Genomic DNA, 23,283 nt, shown 5'->3' on the forward strand with positions numbered 1-23,283 from the left:
CACACACACACACACACACACACACACAGACGCAGATGTTTGCACAGCATTACCTGTCAGACCACTAATGATATAATGCATTATAGTAGAAGCCCCCTTACCCCGATACTAACCATCCCAGTGCCTCACCTTGACCCTGACCTCACGTTTAACATAATTGTTCCCTATAGACCCACAACTGTATAGTTTATATACTGTATACGCTGTTACATATGCTTCTTTATTTATAGAGCAAGTGATTTGGCTTGTCTTATGTCCAAAAGGTCAAATTATACTTACTCTCACACACAATACACACACACACACACACACACACACACACACACACACACGCACACACATATATATATATATACAGGCACACTGTTAGAAAATCAAATCAGATCTTCAGTTCTTTGGCTATTACAGGTAATAAAACCAAGCCTCTGCTACAGTTCCATGATGATTATCCTTCTTTATCACAGCACGCCAAACACACACACACACACACACACTCTCTCACACACACACACACACTTAGAAAACGTCAGAAAACATCTACATTTCATGAAATAAAAGATGATTTTTGTGTATTGTTTTAATAAGTTTGGTCATACTTTTCTGATGAAGGAGTACAGAAGTTCTGCATTAAATCTTTTTACATTGAGAATTAAATATAAGTGTAATAGCACATTCTAATGAAGGATATCAACTGTTGGTGTACCAAATATGGCCTAAAACCTTAAAAATGTACTTATTAGACGATCTATGCCTAACTAAACGTATTATTTTGCACCATATTAGCTTTATTAGCTTTTAAAAATGGGACTACCTAACAGTTTTGGAGCTTGTGTTCCGCCATCTTGAAATCACGTGATTGATGACGTCACAGGGCCCCACTGCCTGTAAAAATTCCATACATTTCTATTGGAGTGAAGCATCAATTAGCAGCTTTTAAGTCAAAATGACAACCTGTGCTGCTTTTGGTTTGCTCTAAATAATCAGGAAAAGTTAAAGATGCCAATGTAAACCTCTTTTGTTTACTGAAAGAGGATAAAAACAGTTGTGACCCGGAAAATAGCTCTCCTAAGGGACCTTAACTCCCCCTTAAACAGTGCGCAGCTGATGCTCTGATGACTGAAGTTAAGCAAGTAAATCACTGTTTAAGGGTGAGTAAAGGTCCCGTAGGAGAGCTCTTCTTCTCTGCTTCATTGTCTACTACCAAACTGTAGAGTCGGAACTGTCGTCCCCTGCGGTCACAGGTCGGTAAACAAAAGAGGTTTACTTTCAAACTCTTTAAATTTTCCTGATTATTCAAGAACAACCAAAAGCAGCTCAAGTTTTCATAATGATCTAAAAAGCTGCTTTATGATTTAAAAAGCAGGTTTAATGTTTCACTACAATAGGAAACAATGGGATGTTCACAGGCAGTAGGGCCGTGTGACATCATCAATCATGTGGTTTCAAGATGGAGGAACACATATAAAATGGCAAAGTAGTCTCATTTTTAAATGTAAAAAAAATATATGGTGCAAAATAATGCGTTTTGTTAGATCTTCTAATATATGTGTGAAACTCAAGGCTTGGGGGCCCGATTTGGGGCATCCAATTCGGCCCGCAGGAGATAGTAAAAATAATTGAAAAAAAACATGAATCATTGTGTAAATTAAACTCAACAATATTTGCAGAGGCTCACATGATTGCAGTCATTTTTAATGTTAAACTGTTGAAAAAAACTCAAAACTCTTACAAAATCCTTCAATTTTTTTCAAATTATGACATTAAAAGTCCCTTATCTAAATGGAAATTAGTCACAAATTATTTAAAGTGAAGATCCTTTTTAGACTCATATTTGTCACTTATTGCTTGGATTTTGTCAGTTTCTTACACATTATGTTTTTAATATATACGTAGAAGTGTAAACTAGAGCACAATAATGTTGAAATGACTTGTTTTCCCACTTGAGATCAAACTGCTCCGTATTTGGCCCCTGAACTAAAATGAGCTTTAAGCCCCTGTTTCCAATAAGTACATTTCTAAAATTTTAGGCCACATTTGTAACAACAGTGGAGGAGCCCTTTAAGGTGAGCAGAGGAAGGCTGATTGACAGCGAGGGCGTTGGGGTGCGGGGTGGTGGGGGCGGGGCAATAAAATCTCCAGGGAGACGTACTTTCACTGAGTGAAAAGCTGGATCTCTCCAACGGACACAATCACTGCTATTGAACATGCGAGCACCCACACACCCACACACACACACTCGCTCGCCCACACACACACTCGGTCAGGCTCACAGGCACTCCAACACCAATCGATGCTCACAGACGCTCTCCTCTGCCAGCTGGTGGAGGCGGGGCTTCAGACGGGGGCCCAGGTGGCGTCGTTCACAAGCAAGCGCACCAGACATTATGTACATATATAGGTGCACTTTGTGTATAGATACACACTCACACACACACACTGTTAGATGTTGGAGAGCAGTGATGGGAGCTGTGTGGGGATTCTTCCTCCTTTTCTCCTCTGCCAGCTTGGCTTCTACTTCAAGAAAGCCTTTGCTCCTCTTTTTCTACGCCCGCCACACTCAAAGAAAATATATCCAGAAAATTAGCAACTGACCGTGGCCGTTAGCTCATCTCTGAGCCAATTGTTCCGATCTGGCAGCGTCTAAATGTGCTCCTTCAGGACGGACTAAACCATTTGTCGCTCTGCCAGGAATTGGAAAACATGAAATTAGGTGAAAGTCTGAAAGCAACAACCGGCCAATTAAAGTAAGCTGCTCGGCCAAGATTTGTCTGTCTCTACAAAACTGATAATTATTCATCTTGGATCAAATCCTGGCCATGATGGCTTCTAGGAGAGACACACTGGATGGAACTGGATAGAAGATGATGTTTTCTAATTTAAGACTCCTTGTCCTCATATGGAGAAGTGGCTTCACACAGTGTCCTGTAATGATCTTATACTCCTGGTATTTATCCTAAGTGTCCTTTGGCAAGGCTTCCAACAGATGGATGCATGGTAAGGATACAGTAGGAGGTCAACGTACTGTAAACCAGGGATGGGACACTTTTATAACAGTGGGGGCAGCAAAAATGTGATTGTCTAATGTCAGCATCATGTCATCAAGTGCAGGAAAGAACTTTTATGTCTTTTTGTGTGGTTTTGTTGCTGTTTTGTTAGTTTTTAGGTCATTTTCACATTTTTGTGGTTGTATTCTGTATTTCATCATTTTGTGGGTTTTTTGAAATCATGTTTTGTGTTTTTGTCATTATTTTTTGTGTCTTTGTGTTTTCATTTTGTGTATTTTATTGAGTTATTGTTGTTATTTTGTGCATTTTTTGAGTAATCTTTTGTATTTTTATTTGTTTTGTGTTTTGGAATGTATATTTTTGGTTTTTGTTGAAACTTTGTGTACTTTTGTTGACTTTTTGCTGTCATTTTGAATTTTTTTGTTATTATTTAGGTCAGACATGGGCAACTGGTGGCCCCCAAAGTAAATACACATAATGACTCCAAAAAACAAAAACAAAACAGAAAAATATACACAATGACGACAAAAACGCACAATTACTCCAAACACACACAAAATAACCACAAAAACACCAAAAAAAAAAAAAAAATGGCCAAAAAATATTAGAAATTACAAAGACTGCACAAAGGGGCACAAAAATAACAGAAAAAACAAACTACAAATATAGACAAAGAGAAAAGAAAAATACATAAAATGACCAAAAGTTGTCAAAATGACTCCAGAAACACACACACACATACAATAACAAAAACACACAGCATATTTTGTATTCTCGTAAGAGCCGTCGTCACAGCATTCTTTCTAATCCCATTTACACAACTTTACTACTTTCACTATGTTTGCAAGGACGACATTTATTGTTCAACCTCTGCAGGACCTCAATGTTCATGAGAAATGATCAAGTGTGGTGTAGAAAAATAAAAATCTTTCTAATCAATGGATGTAAAAGTGTCTTATTATAGAACTTGTGTGTGTAATATATGAGCAGTGAAGGCAGGGGTGTTAATGTAGCACAGTGAGGCTACAATAATAACTCATACATGCTCCGCCTTCAGGCCAGCAATGATTTCCACTGCTGATGTGGAAGATTAAGACAATCTACCTTTAGCGCTTTTAATGGGATTAAGGAGCACGATTTACTTCATGTATTGAATTATCTTTGACAGCAGGAACGAGAAAACAGCTCCAAGACAGTAATTATATTGTTTAATATCGAGAAGTCCCATGTGATCACTTTGAACACTTTACTTTGGAAAACTACTAATATATTCTCCCCTTAATGGACATAAAATATTGGCCAAAATTCAGAGCCCAAAGTATAGAAACAATAGAATAATGTCTCAAAGTACCAATGCATACAGTTCATATATTGTATGTGTCTGATTTAAATTCAAATGGTGTTTTTATTATAAAATCACCCTCACAATCTAAAACAAAAAGGTGACACATGGTCTTTGGGTTATTTGTACACCATGAGTAGCATAAAAATCATATTTAATGGGACAGTTTCAGTCCTACTGTTGTATAAATAATAAATATAGTATTAATCTCCTCCTCCTCCTCATCTTGTCCAATCAGACACGTTTGCCAGTAAGGTGGCTGCGATCCAGGATCAGTATGCCGACGCCTCCATTGGTAATGTGACTGGTTCCAATGCTGTCAACGTGTTCCTGGGCATCGGGGTAAGTCCTGTTAACTCTAACTCAACCATATTTCATATTGTATATGTAGATTATGTGTGTTATACATGTGGTTGTACGTAATTCAGAGCAGGATGGAAGAACGGTAAATAATAGTCATCAATCAAGAAGGTATTATTGCTTCTATTGAGATGCAACTTTTTTTTTTATCGTGAATTAATTAATTTGTGACTTAAAAACATGAACTTATGTTAAAGTAAATATGATAAATAAATACATTGATTTATTACATTTAGTATAAATAACCCCTGCTATTGTTATATGAGTATAACAAACTATGGAAATGTCTAAAGGATTAAATAATACAAAGCAGCAACACAAACAAGTTTTAAAAGTTTTTTAAATCATATATCATTAATAATTCTAAGAAAGAACTGCAATTATATATTATTGCTGTCCAATTTCACCTAGGACAGCAATAATATATAATATGTAATTAATGGTATAAAATATATGAATACTTACTTAGAAAACATAACTAAAACATATACGGTGTATTATTAATTAAAATATCGCCACTCTGTATTTTGTATTATTTAAAATTCATATGATGAAATTTGTGTATTAGTGTATATTGAATAGTGAAATACTAATATTATTTACATGTCATGTACGCGCATGTGTATGTATGTATATGTGTAAATAATAATTATGATTACTGTTAGTGTTTTTGCTCTAATTTAAACAAAAATTACTCTTTTATAAAATGGGTATAATTTGTACCTAGTCGTGCATTTTAGCTGGAAGTTGATGTGTATGTGGTTACTTTTGATTTGGTTTTTTTAAGAATTTAAGAACTTAACAGAATCAGAATCTGTTGAGGATGCAAAAGTTGTACATTTTTGAAAAATGTAATTTGACAGTTTGATAAACATACCACTTGTTTTTGATATTGGTGCTTGAATTACAGATTGTTTGCCATTTACTTGTTACTTGTTTTACAAGTAAAAAATGAAAATGAAATACATTGTATTTCATACCATTTTGTACTGAAAGGTGAAGTTTGGAATTATTGATATCGCAATGTACATCATATACAGATGAGTGAGTGACAGAACCCAAGCTGCTTGAGGTTCAGTGTGAAATATTCACAGCCAGTCATGATTTGGTCTGACTCTGCAGAAGCCTGATAACGATCTTGGTCATTTTAATCAGGTGTGTTGGAAGAGGGAAACATCTAAAACATGCTGGATATTGGCTCTTGAGGACCAGCATTGGCCACCCCTGTACTAGATAATCCATAAAAGAGGCAATGTGCAAGTTTTCCTTAAACCGTTTTTTTTCCTCTGCTGCTCCACAGGTGGCCTGGTCCATCGCCGCCATCTACCACAAGAGCAAAGGGGAGGAGTTTAGGGTGGAACCCGGAACCCTGGCATTCTCCGTCACCCTCTTCACCATCTTTGCCTTCATATCCGTGGCCACGCTGATGTACCGGCGGCGGCCGGAGATCGGCGGAGAGCTCGGCGGCCCACGGACTGCGAAGGTCTTGACCTGCATGTTGTTTTTTAGCCTGTGGCTCCTCTATATCCTCTTTTCATCACTGGAGGCTTACTGCCACATCCAGGGCTTCTAAGATGTGGGATACGATGCCTGGAAGGGTGAGACGAAGTAGGTTTAAGAAAGAAGAAATCAGAGAATTGGAAGAATAAATGAATGGATCAAGGCTGTCTCATCGATGTCTCACCCTGTTCCTTTCCTAAGCTGACTGAATAATAACTGATGAATGAGTGGTTATCAAGATGAAGGACCGAAGAACACATAAAAATGCATTATAGTTCAAGAAATCATGGATGCTTGAAAGGACAATAATAACTTTGGGAATTATCAGAGATCTGAAGACAGGAATTGAAGGAATATAGTTTTTGTCTCGCTCTACACATCAAGTCAAATCGAGTTGTCTTGGCAACTTTGAAGTTTTAAAGGCAAGAATTGAATATATAAAGTTAAAAAAGGAAATGAATGACAGGATATGTCTACACTGGACCGATTTTAGAGAAACAAGAATGAGATGCAAGGAAAAAGGTCCAAAACTGACCGTTTTCAGTTCTGATCTGGATTTTTGGCAGCAACCGTATTCACAGTCATCTTTCTGCATCCAGCTGCAACAGAAGAAGTGAGGGAAAACTGCAAAAAACCAGACAAAAACTGCATTATCATAAAAACACAATCAAAGAAGACGTTCCCACCACTGAAACGGCTGTGAGCGTACTGGTGTGTGATCCTGTGTAAATGTGCTTGTGCGTTGTGGAAACGATGGTTAAGTACTGTGAAAAAAAAAAAACAACAACATGTATATCTATTTAATTTAAAATATTGCATCTCGTGTCGCTAGCTTGCGGAGGAGAAGATAGATATTCGCTCATGGCCATGTTTAGACTCTCCCCGGAGGACTGCAGAAATGCTGAGTCGGACCTTTTTTTGAAGGGATTGCGCGTTCAGTGAGGCGATCGCTAAAGCTCGAGATGTAAATAACAAAAGAGCTGAATGTGCATCACAGCTCGTTCATTTTCCCTCTGAATGTCTTCGTAATGGCTCCTGAGCAAGGCTGCCCTGCTTTTTTTCTTTTTTCTTTTTTTGTTGCTTTAAACTGTAGTCGTTGATCAGAGTCTTATTCGAAATCGAGAAGGATTCCGAGTACTTTTACCTTTAAAAACGGCCAAAAGGCCACTTTTACTGTTACAACTGTTAGATATTACTACTCTATCGTCTTATGTCTCACTTCCACCTCACTTGCTGGTTCCCTCTCGAGCTTTTCAGTCATTGTCCCAGTGTGTCTTAAGCACCGACCCCTGGTAGGTCAGTGGACCAATCAAAAATCCTCAAGGGCTTTTTAACCAAGAACAACCAATCACACAATCCCTGTCCCATGATTTATTATAAACGCACCTAGATGGATTATTTGTGGGCCTGTTGCCATGACTACACACATGATTAGACTTTGAATCAAAAGTAGGACTAATTCCAGAACTTTTTTCAAGAAATTGAGTTTGAAATTTGAAATTGACTTTGATATTGACTTTGATCTCCAGACGTGTTTCGACTGCCAACTGTCAGTCTTCCTCAGCGGCGTCTGCTGATCTCTTTAATGTGTCCTTATGAGTTATTTCTTGGCATGGCCAACTGGACAGTTCTGTCAGGACACATCAAAGCCCTCAGCAGACGCCTCTGAGGAAGATTGGCAGTTGGCAGTCGAAAAATTTTTAGGAGATCAAAGTAAATTTCAAAGCAGATTTTCTGAAAACAGTTAAAATATATGAAACCTTAACATATTAAAAGTAGGACTAGCTTGAAATTGACACAGGATTTAACCATCTTGTGTCCAGGTATGGTTTGCAACTTTGGGAATTTTGGAAAATGTAAATGTAAAATGAAGAACACATCAGCATATTATTTAGCATGAATTCAGGTAGCTTTTATATATAGTAATCAATGCCAAACACAAACTAATATTAAAATCTTATCCCATAATTGTTATCCCACAAATTTACACTGTAAGAGAAACAAAACACAAGATTAAATTGTGACGGAACTTCTCAAACTTCATCACCCTAGCCGGTCCGTCAACAAATGTCAATTTGAAAGTGAATGTTCCAGGTGTTTAAACATTAAAATTAAATGCTGAGCAGTCAAATTGGCACATCTATACCGATGAAATACATTCCCACGTACTCTAGCATGTCAAAAAAAATATAAAATAATATAAAAATAGCCTTAATTTTTAGGGGTTAACCACTTGACTACCACCTTAAGTCATTCTACAGAGATGTGCAGTTCCTGGTCTGGGTGGACGAAAAGTAGGAAAATTGAAGTGTTTTTAATTGGATTTGCGAAAAAAGGAGAATATACAGTGCACGTTAAAAGTGTCACTTTTATAATAATTATGCTAAAACAGACGCAAATGTGTTTAGCAAGGAGAAATAAATAATCAGCATTAAGGTACAGATGCAGATGAAGTCCCGAATGATACAAACGATATAAATACTTCTTTTTTAAAAGGAAAAAGACACTCACTGTACGATCAGTGACCTGGAGTTGACTTCAAACCAACTATAGTCCTTGGAGGCTTTGCTTCCAAAGCCCACTCATCCACACCAGCAAGTCCCAGCACTGCTGATGTGCACGCCGTCGTCCAATCACTGTGGAGGCTTGGAGTGCCGACCAATGAGCCGTGTAGATGTTTAGATATGTGCTACAGCTTAGGCTTTTTACACTAACATGTCAAAATGAAACAATGAAAATCATTTAAATTAGAAATAACAATGCCCCTTTCTATGTTGACAGCATTTGGAAATAATATTCAATAATACATCATTGGACTGTTAACCCAGGAGTTCCTTGCAGATGTGCTGCTTTACTTGATGTGCATTATAATAATACCTCAATAACTGGTATTTTTATCTGGGAAACGTGGTTCATTTTAGACTTAAGCTGAGCCGAGCCTCTGATTGGATGAGTTTGGCAAATGGAGAGTATACAGGTTCTCTTTTGTGTCTCTTATGTTGCTCCACGGAATACAGAAACAACTTTGATGATATAATATTCATATTTATGAATGTACGTTTTTTTTTTTTTTTTAAATCAAACCTGTTACTTTATCACATTTGCCAAACTCATGATTTCCCGTTTTCATATGAAGGCCTTGGAGTGGCAGTTTACCCCCTGTTTTACTAAAGGGAAAACTTTCTATGAAAAGAAATATTTGCAGTCACACTTGTTAGGTGTTTTCTAACCAATGGATTCTTCTAAAATGACCAAATATACTTAAATCTTCGCCAACAATCAGAATAAAAAAAAAAATCTGAGATGAATTGTTTTAACCCAAAGTTTTCTATTATGATTTGTTCGTATTTGTCTCTTTAACGGCGTGAAACTTGTGGCTTTGTACACTGAAAAACTGTTTAATGGCTCACTCAAAAAAAGAGAGAAAATATGGTCAAACCTTTGAGTTGTTAACTCAAGTTGAATTTACTTCAAAAAGAATCTGCTAAATAGTTCATTACTGAACTCTAGAGCGCACAGGAATGAAATAATGCTCGTCCAACAATATTAGCATCAAATTATCATGTTGTAGGCTACACTTTTTCCAAAGCCTTACATTTTTAATTGTTGTAGATTAGCTAAACTGCAGCTAAGCTAGCATCATTTTCATTTCAGCTGTTTTAAACTGTGTGGGGCAGCTGATTAGCGTTGTTAGCTTCATTAACAAAAAAAGCTTTGGCATTTTGTGCTCATATGTACAGCTAGCAAAATTAGCATTAGCTAAATGCAATTGGAAGGTTAAAATGCCATTGGTTTCACAGATAGTAAATGCTCATCAAACAATATTAGCGTCAAATAATCACGTTGTAAGCTAAACTTTTTCCAAAGGCTTCAATTTTTAATTGTCGTAGATTAGCTAAACTGCAGCTAAGCTAGCATCATTTTCATGTCAGCCTTTTTAAACTGTGTGGGGCAGCTGATTATTAGCAAACAAGTGCATTGTTAGCTTTATAGAGAAAAGTGTTGGCATTTTGTGTTTATACTGAATGCAGAGAGTTCATCGTCAGCAGTTTGTCCAGCTAGCAAAGTTAGCGTTAGCCAAATGAAATTGGAAGGTCAAAATGCCATTGGTTTAACAGGAATGAAATAATGCTCATCCAAGAATATTAGCATCAAATTATCATGTTGTAGGCTACACTTTTTTCAAAGGCTTCATTTTTTTAATTGTTGTAGATTAGCTAAACTGCAGCTAAGCTAGCATCATTGTCATGTCAGCTGTTTTCAACTGTGTGGGGCAGCTAATTAGCGTTGTTAACTTTATAAAGTAAAAGCTCATCATCAGCAGTTTGTCCAGCTAAAAAAGTTAGCAATTGGAAGGTTAAAATGCCATTGTTGTACATAGCTATAGGCTAACACTGAGCGTTAGCACGCTGTAGGAAAAAGAGCTGTGGCTTAGACTTTCTTTCTTTTTCTATGGTGGGCTTGGACATGTGAGCTTAAAAGATGGAGAAAAAAACATTGCACTGGTTCTCGTTGCTCATGTGAAATTTTAGCTACGACATTGTTTCTTAAACAAAGTTTCTTAAGATCTAACAAAACTGACGCTTTGTTTTTAGCTGATTCACACCTTCTTAGTGATGTATCTGATGTAAAAATAGTGATGTAAAATCCGATGTGAACCGTTGCTTCTTTTTTTGTGAAGGTTGAAGTTTTTTTTGTTGTTTTTTTCTACCTTCCCTTCTTTGCGTCTTATTTATCTGCCTGTCGTTGGGAGACTGTGCAGAATAAAGAAAAACGACGCCAGGCAGACAAAGAAAAAGAGCAAAAAGGAAGGACACACACACACACACACACACACGCATACACCTTTATTCATACAAGCCAAGAACCGTCACACTGAGACTTTTACGTGCTGCTGGGAGATATATATATATATATATATATATGTGTGAAAGAAAAAGAATACAGTGCTGGAGCATGTCTCTAAAGACAAGAATGTTTATTTAAAAAAGATGAAGAAGAAGACAATAAGGAAACAAAAACCAAGGAAGAAGATGAAACATTAAAAAAGATGAAGTTACAGCCATACATTGAGTTCTGGGCCAGTGAGATGAAAAGGACTCCTAGCTCCGGCCCGGCATGTGTATTGTTATGGTGTCTTATCCGTCCCTCTGTGTCCCCTCACCCCTGTTTTCTCTCCCAGCCTTTCTTTCTCACTCTCTCCTGCTGCCAAAGCAGCTTATCGTCCTCTGATTTCTCAGTATTTTTCGTCTTCTTTCTCTTCCTCCTCCCAAAAACCCTGACTTTTCCCTCCGTGCTTTTCCCTCTGCTCTGTTTTCCATACTTCGGAATGTCAATGTGCTACTTGTTGACACTGTGCATGAATGATAACATGTCTGTATATAGTTATAGAGAATTGTATCTCACCCCCCCCCCCCACCCCCCCACCCCTGCTGTTGACAAAAACAGGATAGTATGAATGTTGTACAGATTCAGGTTTTTTGAGTTTTTTTATTTGTAGAGCTCAACGATAGCTTGTTTCTAATTTAAATGAGACTCTTTTGTTTTAGAGTAACTTGCACATTGATGAATACTTAGTTTATTTTGCTAAAAAGGCAATATCTGCTGTTATTGAATGAGAGATGAGATCTTAAAAGGCGTTATGTATCTTAACTATACAGAAGCTGCATGGGTTATTTGTACAAATAAAACTATAAAAAAGAAGACACTGCTTGCTACTTCTAATACCGTGGCTGTATTCTCTGATAGAGGAGGATGAAAACTGAACTGTATGTACATCTAAAAGGTTATTTTGTCATTAAATAAATAATAATAATAATATTGTGTATATACTGTATAGTGTTATTAAGTGAGGTGGACTTTGTGGCCCATCACGCAAACCATAGAGAGTTGATTCTGCTTATATTTATTTAAAGGAAACAGAAAACGCTCACTACTACACTCAAGAATGACATATATTGCCTTTTTTTTTGTGGTTGTTGGAGAAGTTGTAGTTTTGCTGAAGGATGTTTCTTGCGATCTCTGCCTCACGCGCTCTCTTCTCATCCGACTTGTCATGGGCTACTTTGTTTGATGAGTCACCCGTCCTTCCACCTTTGGTCGGCGGTTTTTTTTCGCAGCGTGTGAGTTGATGGAGCAGTGTACCCACATCTGCCCGTGCTCACCCTTTAGGCCCTCGTCCTTTCTAAAGATACGCACAGTGCCCATGCCTGTGCCTGTCTCTCCATCTGTCGGGCGCTGTTTGAACATGACACATCTAGATTTTAATCGCCATCTGTCCTTTTTTTATCTCGTCCAAGCATCCTTTTTTATCCTTTCCCTTCTCTCTCTGCCTTTTGCTCTCACAAGGTGTCATTGGGGTTGTGTTTTGTTTTAATCAAGAATAAGTAACCATCACACTTTAAAATGTTTGTAATAATTCTTTTTTTTTTCTTTCTTTCGTATGTTTAGGTTGTGGGTAGTTATCAGTTGTTCTTTCGCTGCTGTTCTGTTCCTCTGTGTGTGATTTTTAGTTTTAAAATAAATTCAGTTTCATTCAAACATCGACTGGTTGGAAGAATATTGTTGTATGTGTGTTGCCACTAACTGTGACTGCTATCATGGTACTTCTGATGAAAAACCAGTAAAATAAAGTTTGGGATACCCTGTTTGAGAGATGGTGTGGGTGTCCTGTTTTTGTGGGGGGGGGTAAATATCACACTATAATGGTGTTGCCTCAGTAGCTCTGTTTGATCTAAATTAAGCTCACCAACGCCCAATGAGGGAGTGCTAGAAAACTCATAGTTCATTTACAGTATGAGTGCAAAAAGACCACCATGTGAAGCTAATGTTAGCTAATTATCAGAGATAATAGGCTATATTACAACAGAAACACTTTGCATATGTTATTTTTGTGTTTGTATTTGTCTCAATCTAATTAAGTAAAACATTTAAATGAGTGAGAACAAGAGACTTCTGAGAGCACAAACCTCCACAAACGCCAAATTTCTTCTTTGCCAGATACTGGCAATTATCTAGATCAGTGGTTCCCAACCTTTTCTGTCTCTTCAGATTAGGAGAACCCCTTCATCACTCCAATTTAGTAACATGTTTTATTTACATGTTTATCACACCTCTTACAGCTTGAAAATGTCAACGTGTACGTTTAACGCACACAAAATGTACATTTTGTGCTTTACAATTATTATATAGCAGATAATATATTTACCTCAATTTTTAGTAATGTGCATAACATGTTAGTAACAATTTAGTAGGATATTAAGGCCACAATATTGTTTATTCCATTAATGCCGTTTATTGTCAACGGGTGGAAAAGATGTTGGATGATTATGTACAGTGTCTGAAATAGGCGTAAAAATGACTCAGGATGTTGGAAATAGATTCATCAATGTCTCCAAGAACCCCCTGCAAAGTGTTCAAGTACCCCTAGGGGTACACGTACCCCTGGTTGAGAACATCTGATCTAGATCAGTGATCCTGATTGTGATACCATGAACATTCACACTTTAAAGGCTTGGAAGACATTTTTATTCCCATTAATAACCGTACAGTAGGTTCAAATGTATATGAGCACCAGCATTTTGTGAGAGAAAAATCTTGATGAAATGCACAATCTGGATCCAATCCAGATGAATTTTGGTTGGATAATTGAGGAACCAACTTAACTGAGTGGAATTTCATCAAAATCGGTCAATTGCAAGCCAATAATACCAATAATAGACCAATATTTTTGGTTTTTGAAACTGATCCAGAATCAGTATATTGATTCGGATCACTTTCACATTTTAATAAAATGTTCCATGGTGTAAGCCTGTAAGGTCTATCTTTAGTTAAAATTTTGTCAACATTTGTAAAGTACGTTCAACATAATCCTGCTAAAAAACTGCAGGTAAAAATATGACCTGCTTGGTTAAGATAAAATTCTCCAGTTTGGATCATAGGAAATCAAATTTACGTAGAAGCTAATCTGCACCAACCAATCCTCCACTTTTTATTGCTCTATTTTCATCAAGAAGTCTATTTATTCATTTTCCCTCATATTACAATTGAGCCACGTACAGGCATCACAAATGCTGTTTTATGCTCACATTTCAGAGTCAAATTTCATAAAGATTGGTCAATGACGAACCAAGATATTGCCAATGATGAGTCATTTGGTATTTTCCGATTTTTGAAACTGATCCAGAATCAGTAAATTAATACAGAGCCCCTCTGAAATTTGAAGGAATCTTCCATGGCATAATTGGTCTATCTTTGATTAAAATTTTGTTGTTGCAATGTCCATTACTATTGCAACAACACATCATCAGTAGGGTAAAACTAACCTGTCTCATGACGGTCTAAACCCAGCTCACTGTTAGCAGGATAAACACATCTGAGAGATAAATAAATAAATGCTTGGTGGAGGTAACATTTGTACCTTTCCAACACGTGGATCATAATCACCTCACAATTGAAAATATATTGTTTCTGCTTGTTAGTGTAGCTAAGTTACAGGCACACAACAACAAAAATCCAGGCTTTAGTACTCGCTAAGATCCTAGCCAGAACCAAACCTACTCCCGACCAGGCTTGTCATTCAGCCTAAGTTACCATGGTGATTTAGCTCCATAAGACGTTATCCAGCTTTGTAGTCCAGCACACACTGATTAAATCCTGGAATTGTAACATAGGCCCATAGTTTCCACATTCAACAACAAAGTCAGAAACTTTCCACAATGATGGGGCTGTTACAGGTGAGGCCTCTGGGCTTACGACCTGACGACGCACACCTGTGCTGGCACAGCAATTAAACTCACCATAGAAACTCTTTCCTGGTAATGTGTCCTTTATTTTGTGCAGTGTAACAGGGGCCAACACACACTCATCACACTTGGAGAAAGAGGACCACTGACACATGCTCGTCGACCGGTAATTCAGGTATTCCATCTGTTATAAAATGTGTGTTTAAATGAAGGATATACCTCAGGGGTGTCAAACTTGTTTTAGTTCAGGGACCAAATACAGATTTTAGGTGGAAAAAAGAAGAAATTCAACATTAATGTGCCCTGGTTTGCACTTCCACGTATAAAAGATAAATTATATATCAGTCCCCGCAGGAACTTCACTTAAATTCCCATTATATTTATTTGACGTCTGTGGCTCAGTGGTAGAGTGGGTCGTCCAATAACCGAAGGGTTGGGGCTTCAACTCCAGCTCTATCCTAGTCATTGTCTTTGTGTCCTTGGGCAAGGCACTTTGCCCACATTGCCTCGTATGGTTTGTTTTTACCTTTATTTAACCATGAAAGTCTCATTGAGATTAATAATCTCTTTTTCAAGAGAGTCCTGGAAGTCATTAGGTCTAGGGGACTTGCTCAAGGTCCCACAGTGATGGCCCACAGTGGATTTGAACCGGCAACCCTCTGGTTACAAGCCCATTCTGGTGTGAATGAATAATGGTTTCTCTGTATACACTTTGAGTCTCCTTCTAAGCCATTATTATTATATTGGGAATTTGGGGACATTTTGTGGAATCATTTGAGGTAAATTTGGCACATTTTGAAAAAAATAAGTTCTTTCAACAATTTGAGATAACAAAAAAAAATAAGACTGCCGTCATGTGATATGATGTCATATATTCCACAACTGAATTAGTTGGTAATTTGCCAAATGTTTCATAGTTACTTTCTCGAGCGGGCCAAATTTGATGCTCTGAAGGACCGGATTTGGCACCCGGGCCTTGATTTTGAAACGTGTGCCTTATGCCATGGAAGATTCCATTAAATGTTGGAGGGGATCTGGATCAGTTTCAAAAAATTGAAAAATCTCTAGTCACTCATCATTGGCAAAAATTCAATATCTTCGTTTGTCATTGGCAGAATTTGGCAGAAATTCTATTGACTTCTGAGATATTTCTAATATATTCAGAGTCATCAAGAGTTGAGATATATCAAAATATTTTGACATTTTTACGTCTCTTTTTCTTCCGTCTTTATCGTAATAAGACAGTAGCCTAATGTATATACTGACTGACTTGCGGCAATTGTGATTATCCATGTTTTTTAATCACCAGCTAATTATGAAGACTCAACTTTCTTTTGTTAAAACAAATCAGGTCATTGTAACGCTAAGTGTCAGTCTTTCATTCAGCGTTCAATAATAGAAAGGCCTAATTATCATGTAAATGTCCAGGTCTTACAGTGAGTGTGTTCCAGTTACACTCATCATCCAACGTTTGACGATTGCCATTCCCCTTATATGTTCATGTTATTGATGAAAACATGTGTTTGAATGGCGGACGTGTTAGTAACTCATGTTGAACGCTCACCCATTGTGTTGGAGCTGGAAGCTACGACAGCTTCGGAGCTAATTAGCCCACAGTCCTTCTACCGTACTTTACTGTATCTATGGATCTTTACAAATGTTTCGCTACAGCAATTTAAAGACAGATCATTTTTCTTATTAGCGTTCAAAGAAAATGTTCGTTCAATACTCTGACATGTTATGTGTTACACCGTCTACAACCTGCATGTAGACGAGAAGAAATGAACTGCTGACGGTCAAACTGAAAAATGTTTGAAGTCAGAAATGATTGGTATGTGTTATGTGGTATGTGGGTATAAAATGTCCAAATTATCATTCATTTGTTGAAGTTTTTTCAACTGCTTTTGGATAAAATGCCTGAAGAAGTACCAGAGACTGTGTAACTGTGTATTTGGGCTAATCAAAGTCATTTGAAACATCAAACTTGAAGGTAATTACAGAGAAGCAGTGATTTAGGTGGCATTTAAATAGGCTGTGAAGACTGTGAAGTCAATGCCTTCTAAAGGATTAAATAACCTCTGTGTGTGTGTGTGTGTGTGTGTGTGTGTGTGTGTAAATGTCAAGCAAACACTAGAACATGAACTTCCTCCTACACGTCTGGCAGCCTGTTTGAAAGGCATGTGCACAAACACGTATTTCTTCAAATTCTTCTGGGTAATATTATTAATGAGCCTTTATTTTATATTTGTTTCTGATCATCTACATCTACACATTCATTGATTATTTGGTCTGGATACTAAACAAAAGCCATTTTTTCATCCATTCTTTTCTTCAGTGCAGTTTGGTTTCAAAATCTCCTATTGGGTGTCTTTGTAACAATTTGATTGCAGCGGATGATGAAAAGTGTGTTTTCTGTGTCTCTTTTGATGATAAGGTGAAGGGATTCCCTAAACCAGACTTTACTTTAAATCACTGGTACTTAAAACCAATACCTTGAGGTGGGCCTGACGTTTTATTTTCCCAACACAAATGCATGTGCCATTAAGGACCAGTCATTTGTAATAGTTTTCATTAAACCAAAAAAACACTAAAATTCAACATAATTTTTAATTGGTAGCGATAGCTAGTAATTTAAGAGAATGTTGCTTATGTCTGTATATCTATTTTTAAAGCAGAACAAAAAGATTTCTCATTGAAACAAAATAAACATTTAATGCGTTACACCTGTTGGTTAAACATCAAAATACACCCTGAAAAGATGAAAAAAGACCATTTTAAACACTAAAATGGTATGTTAAAAAAAGTAATTAAATAAGAACAAAGTACAAATTCATACCAACTGTCACTTTATCTTCTGTCTATAAAAGCAAGGTGAGTGTGTGTGTGTGTGTGTGTGTGTGTAATATCTCCCCGACGCGATATCTGTTTGATCTGAAACTTTGTCATCGGCTCGCGTAAAGCCCGAGTGTGTGCATCCATAATTTTTTAGTTTTTTGGACAGCTGAAAGGGCGTGGGGGTGGGCTCTCCAGTGATTGGCTCTTGCCCGCACGTCGCTATGGCGTGCAGTGATTGGCTAATAACTTATTTCTAACTAATGATGTCATCAGTCCTACCTCAACAGTGACTGCTGCTTGCGGAACGTGCGCATGGCTGCTGCTTGGTTCAAGGGTGTGCGACGTCAGCTTTGCTTGGACTGCAATGATACTGTTCATAAATGATCTCTCTACCAAATCTGTTCCGGTCTCAGGAGATCCGGATTCACGAGGACAACAAACTGGAATGGGAATAGATGGGGTTCGACACCCTACAGTGTCCTTGCTAAAAGCCAAAATCTATGAAAACAACAGTGATCATTCTACACATTTAACAACAAACCTAAATGTTCCTGACGTCCCACCTTCAAACACAATCTCATTTTGCCATCCACGAAAAAGCTACTGAACCTCCCACTTTTCTATAGCTATACATACTATATACATACACTTTTTTCCTTTTAATTTTCAGAACTGAGAAAGAAGGATTTTAGCATTTAGCAGCAACTGCTAGAATGTCATGCTAAATTTCTAAATGGTCATGAGTCGATAGTTTTAATTGCTAATAGTCCAATCCTGGCTTTAGTATTTACCATTAAGTCGATGACTCGTTAAACTAATATTACGTTGGCTGCATGTGTAATCTGATATTTAAGGAGAAATAATTACATTTTATGCATCTTCAGCAAACAATTCCCAGTTAGAATCTTAAAGACTCTATTAGCCTTTTGGTAAATAAAGAACTTCAGTGTGATTAATTGCCTTTCTTTAGTAACCTTCATTCAGTGCGAGTTAATTCTTCCCGTGATGAAATTAATGTAATCCATTGGTCAAGTTATATGAAATCAATATAAGAGCCTATTTGGCTCGGGAATAATGTAAAGTGTATGCAATTTGGAATTAATGGCGTATGGCATGAACAATCCCTGAGATGCCATCGTACCTTTTAACTTCAACTGTTGAAGTTGTACTAATCAATAGTGTTATGAATTGATGATGGATGAAATTACTCAGCACTTAGATGTAACCTGTAGCTTTTAGACTTTGTAATATCCAAGTTGTGATCACTTTAATTAAAAACCTGATGAATGTCCTGAATGAAATATCTTTTCAATGCCAATACATTTTACAGCCAAATTTTAGAATTGCATATAGAAAAGTTTAGCAAAGGAAGGGTAACAACATTCAAAAAGTCTTTTAAAGGTGCTTTAATTGTCATTTCCATTGATTTTTAAGTAAGTAACTTGGTTGTGTGGATGGTTTCTTGATAAGTGTGTGTGTGTGTGTGCTTACTTGATGTTTTGTAGATGTAGTAGGACTACTAAGGAACAGGAGCGCAAACCTCCGCCAACCACCAAATCTGCTCTTTTCCAGATATTGGCAGTTATGGCACAATGATCATTCACACTCTAGAGGCTTGAAATACATTTCTATCCCCATTAAATAACCATACAGTAGGTTCAAATGTATGGAAACCCCATTTTTTTTTGGAGGGGGGGGGATCTTAATGAAATGCACAATCCGGAAACAATCCAGATGAACCGGGTTATATAAAGGAACCAACTCAACTTAATTAAGTCAATTACATTTTTAAAGCTGATCCTGAACCCATTTTAGTTCAGAGGCCAAACACGGATAAGTTTGATCTCAAGTGGGCCACAGAGGTGGGGAATGGAATAATTTCAACATTACTTTGTATTTCCATGCATAAATGATATAAAAGTATGTAGTATATAAGGCAACGACAATATCCAAGCAATAGGCGACAGGTAGTGACTATATTTATTAAATTTGAGGACTGAGCAGGATTTTGGAAAAATTACGGTAAGTTTCTTTCAACAATTTGAGAGTAAAAATGACTTCCATCGTGTTGCACAAGCCTGGGAAAACTACCAACCCCTGCAAATATTGTAGCGTTTCATTGAATTTGTGACAAATTCTACTTCCAAAAATAACTGTTGAAATTTTTACATTTATTTTTAAGTGTAATATTTTGCTTCGATGCCAATATTTATATTTGGATATCCATCTGTCCATTTTCTGACCCGCTCGCTTCTTTTTTCAGGCTCACAGAGAACTTTGAATATGATTCAGTGATTTTACAATTACTCCCAATTTCTGCCTAATTTCAATAAATAATTCCCATGAAAAGTTTCTCTTTTTTTTCAATATTGCCTCAATTCTTGAGCTTAAGTTCCTATGAAAATTTGGCAGATATTTTACACCCCTTTGCAACCCTACATATATAATGTCCACAATCAAATTATTTGGTACTTTACACTGTTTCTCAGTCATTTTTACTTTCCCCTGCAGGCTGATTTGGCTCCAGGGTCTTGAGTTTAACATATGTGGCGTATGGTATATCTTTAGTTGAAATTTCCTCAACATTCGTAGTATTTTGTAATCCTGCTAAAACACTAACTAACAAACGCTGGTGAAAATATGACCTTCTTGGTGAAGGTCAAAAGCTCCCTTTTGGTTCATGGTAAATCAAACATGGAACATAATCTGCACTTACCCGTCAAACCAATCCTCCAGTTTTTTTGTTCTAATTCCTTCAAGAAGTCTCTCGGACCACTTGCTTATTTCTTGTCCCCTCGTATTACAATTGAGCCACTTACAAGCACCATAAACACTATTTTATGCTTTTTCAGAGTCCTTTCTCTTCACCCTCAGAGGGCTTTTCCTCCTTTCAGAATATTAACTTAAAGTGTTCAGGCCCTTATCCACTCCTGGACAGACGGGAATAAGAAGCGCTAACACTTAAGCTGTGGCCTTTATTCCAATACTCAAACTCAAGCCTGTTTCCCCCACCCCTCCCTCGACATAAATCGCTGCACATTGAACCGTCTTGATAATGTTACGGATGGATTGGTGGGATGCGGTGAGAACATTTACCTTAGCTAACCTCCCACTGTTTCAGCTGCTGTGCCAACGTACAGCTGAGGTCTTTGTAGTTAAGCAGCTGCACAGATGAGTCCTCCCACTCACATTCATTTCCAGCCTTAACTTAATGTCCACAGAGAGCCTGTGTGTGCATACTCAATGACTCCTGTGCTCGGACGAATGCATAAAATTAGCAATATTGACAGCTAAGTGGATATCGTTTTAGTACCTCTGCCAAGGAGGTAATTTTTTCACCGGGGGTTGATTTATTTTTGCCTTTGGTTAATATTGTGTCAAAATCCGTTTAATGCTTTTGACATAATTCTACTAAAAGATAGACTATACACCATGGAAGATTCCATAAAATATTAGACGAGATCTAGATCAGTATACTTATTCTGAACTAGTTTGAAAAATCTAAAAATCTCTATCATCAATTGTAAAAATTCATATCTCAGTTTGTAGTGTTGCAGCACTCAAGAACGGTCTTGGTCTCAAGATTGTTCTTGGTCTTGACACTAGTCTCAAGACCATATTTCGTTATTCTTGTTCTTTTCTTGGACTTGAGGGATATTTAACTCTGTCTTGTCTTGCTCTCGGACTGACCTGACTCTGGATTTTCTGTCAAGACCAGTGGAGACCAGCACTGATCAAGAATTCATATCACGGTTGATAGTGCTGTAGCACTCAAGACCACTCTTGGTCTTGACACCGGTCTCAAGACCAGATATAGGTGGTCTAGGTCTTGTCTCGGACCGGCCTGGATTTTCTGTCAAGACCAGCACTGATATGCTATTCTTCAACTTCAATAATGTGATCATAAGGAGAAGCATTTGGAGTGGTTCCTGATTAATTATTGGAGGAATTTGACTACAAACATTTAACATTAGCTCACTGTCTGTTCTGCCTTCTTGGGTCAGTCCATCATATTTCTAGTCAGAAATCCTTCTTTACACTTACTTTAGGCAACATTCACCTGACAAATAAACATCTTATTTTCAGATATTTAAAATAATTTTGGACTTCGGTCTGAATCTTTATAATTAAAGATTTATTTTTAATTTTTAGTTGATGAAATGTGTCAAGGTTTGAGAATTTTGTATGATGTGCTTTAAGAGTTGCAGACACCCTGTTTTTGTCTGTCAAATGTATTTAAAAATAGAACCAAAATTAAAAAGAGAATTCTCTTTAACTTTTCATCCTTATCGTGGTTTTTAAAATAGATTTTTATAGTCTTGTCTCGATCTTGGACTTTACTCGGTCAGAACTACCAAAAGTCTTGGTCTTGGTGCATTCTGGTCTTGCGTAAGTCTTGGTCTCGGATATTGTGGTCTTGAGTACAACACTATTAGTTTGTAATTGACTGATCTTTATGAAATTTGACTGTTGGGTTGGTTCCTCAATTACCGCATCAGATTTCATCCGGATCAGATGCAGGTTGTGCATTTCATTGCCATTTTTTGAGAAAAAGAAAGAAAAGAGATGTGCCAAAATAGACCAACTGTATCATTATTAATGGGGAAAGAACTTTCTTCCAAGCCTTTAAAGTGTGGACGATTATAGTAACAGGATCATTGAACCAGATAACTGCCAATTACTGGCAAAAAGGAAACTTGGCACTTGGCAAAGGTTTGAGCTCTCTGAGTGCAGTTATACACAAACGGGGAGTTCCAAGAAGTATACTTATCGCTGTGCAGGATATGCATGTTCTCCCTTGGCATGTAAGAGGGTTTTACTAGGAAGTAGAGCCTCTTTGACAAGGCCAAATTGTGCATGCTTGAAACAGTTACATCCATATTCCTCTTTCAGTCAGATGTTATAACACAGAGAAGAAGACCCATTGGAATGGTCAAAATCAGGGGTTCTCAACTGGTCTCACCCTGGCACCCATATTTTGCCACTGTTATTAAATCACGACCCACTTTTTTTTTTAGAATTCAACCAACCAAATTTCATTTTTCAAAAATAGTTGTTGAAAACACACATGTATAGTCTATATATTAAAACGTATATCTATATATTTTCCTGTGCAGCATGCCAGTCAAAAAAAAAGTCCAACATGAGACTAAACCCCTGCTTTCTCCTGACCTGCCATTAAGAGAGGGACATTCAAAAAATGTCTTGATTATGGGTGGGGCTCCTGGAGCAGTTCAGACACGCCCATATACTATACTATAAGATCTCCAATGAACAATCTATGCTATGCTAACTAGCTACTCATTATTCAATATACCTCTCTATTTACGCTTCTCTCAATCCAACCTACTCACCACAGATTGTAGAGTCCACAGGTGCTAGTTTTTAGAAAAGGGGCGGGGCTAACAGTGCTTGTTTGTGAGGCAAGATGGTCCCAAAATGTCACATGATCTTGTACTCAGCCAATAGCAAAAATCTAATGTAATAGCCGGGTTTC

General features: G+C 37.3%; 1 protein-coding gene across 1 annotated transcript in view; it reads left to right on the top strand.

The window, feature by feature from the left end:
• The window catches only part of slc8a1b (solute carrier family 8 member 1b), a 158,969-nt gene extending 146,106 nt beyond the window's left edge, over positions 1-12,863 (top strand). The window contains 2 exon segments of the mRNA XM_028468094.1: positions 4,586-4,689; positions 6,008-12,863. Coding sequence (XP_028323895.1) covers positions 4,586-4,689; positions 6,008-6,280 — 377 coding nt within the window. The 3' untranslated portion in view covers positions 6,281-12,863.
• The last annotated feature ends 10,420 nt before the right edge of the window (positions 12,864-23,283 follow it).

The sequence above is a fragment of the Gouania willdenowi genome, chromosome 15, assembly GCF_900634775.1.
Source record: "Gouania willdenowi chromosome 15, fGouWil2.1, whole genome shotgun sequence".
In the NCBI taxonomy this organism is placed as follows: Eukaryota; Metazoa; Chordata; class Actinopteri; order Blenniiformes; family Gobiesocidae; genus Gouania; species Gouania willdenowi.